This window comes from Phaethon lepturus, unplaced genomic scaffold (assembly GCF_000687285.1).
Source record: "Phaethon lepturus isolate BGI_N335 unplaced genomic scaffold, ASM68728v1 scaffold55642, whole genome shotgun sequence".
Lineage (NCBI taxonomy): Eukaryota > Metazoa > Chordata > Aves > Phaethontiformes > Phaethontidae > Phaethon > Phaethon lepturus.
Window position 1 is genome coordinate 13619 of NW_010523740.1, and position 1062 is coordinate 14680.

General features: G+C 32.7%; 1 protein-coding gene across 1 annotated transcript in view; it reads right to left on the bottom strand.

The window, feature by feature from the left end:
• The window catches only part of ZUFSP (zinc finger with UFM1-specific peptidase domain), a gene marked incomplete at its 5' end in the record, with an annotated part of 6927 nt that extends 6202 nt beyond the window's left edge, over positions 1 to 725 (bottom strand). Inside the window, one exon of the mRNA XM_010282183.1 lies at positions 609 to 725. Within this exon, the coding sequence (XP_010280485.1) occupies positions 609 to 725 (117 nt within the window). The remainder of the gene's footprint in view (positions 1 to 608) is intronic.
• Between the last annotated feature and the right edge of the window lie 337 nt (positions 726 to 1062).

Below are 1062 nucleotides of genomic sequence, written 5' to 3' on the forward strand. Positions count from 1 at the left end.
GTTTCTTGAATACCACACACCTATTAGCTTCCAGGATCACTGCCAATAGCCCATAACAAAGTGACAAAAGCAATTTTAGGATCAGAGAACTGCATAGGGAATCTCCAGGATTTTATTAGCCATACTAATATATAAAATTAATTTTGATTCCTTTATTGCTATGACTAATGAATCAGGACAAGGATTTAGAGAAAAGAACTGAGAAAAAATTTAAAGTTTTTTAAGCTATAGATTTTTCAGCTCATCACACTGGAATGTGCCACTCTAAATTCCATGTATATAACCTTCTGTAGAGGTAGGAAAAAATATATAATATGGCTGTCTTTTAAACATTTTTTGCTCTAAGTTTTAGTTTTGGCTAACATATAGTGCTTTTACTTAACAAGCATGCATAGACAAATATGTCTTTTAGTATGTGTAATTAAGTAGAGCACCTGGGCAAGTGATAGGACTTGCTGTTAACTATGTTAATTTTGTTAGGTATGTGTCCAGCTCTCTTTTTAAATAAGAAAATATCTAGTTTAAATTTTGTCTGAGATTCTATACTGCAACATGCAAATACTTGTAAATGCTTTCAAGTATTATCAAGCCTGTATCCTTTCATGTACCTTCTGAAAAGCTTTGTTCCTCTAAGTGTAAATCCACATGTTCTTCAAGAATTTTAATGTTTGTACAGGTAAGACTGCACATCGGACACTCATATAGCTGTTCACCATTTCCTGTGTCTGAAAAAGAAATGCAGTTTCTTAATTAACGCAATTCCTGATTTTTTTGAGAATCACCCCCCCTAACTGATATACGGTCTAAGATAAATACATAGTACTGAATTTTCTGTTGCCACTGAAATTCCCCAGTGAAAGGCATTCTAAATAGCTGTTACTTTCTTAACCATTTAAGAATTTGTATCTGAATACCTGAGAATTTTAAGAAATATTTTCCTTCTATTAATCAAGTTTTGCCCCATTGAACTAACAGTTCACAATTTGCTATGATAACATTTGTATTAAGAAATGCTTGGTCTGAAATATTATCTGTCCTGCTAGCAGAAGAACACTTGCTTAC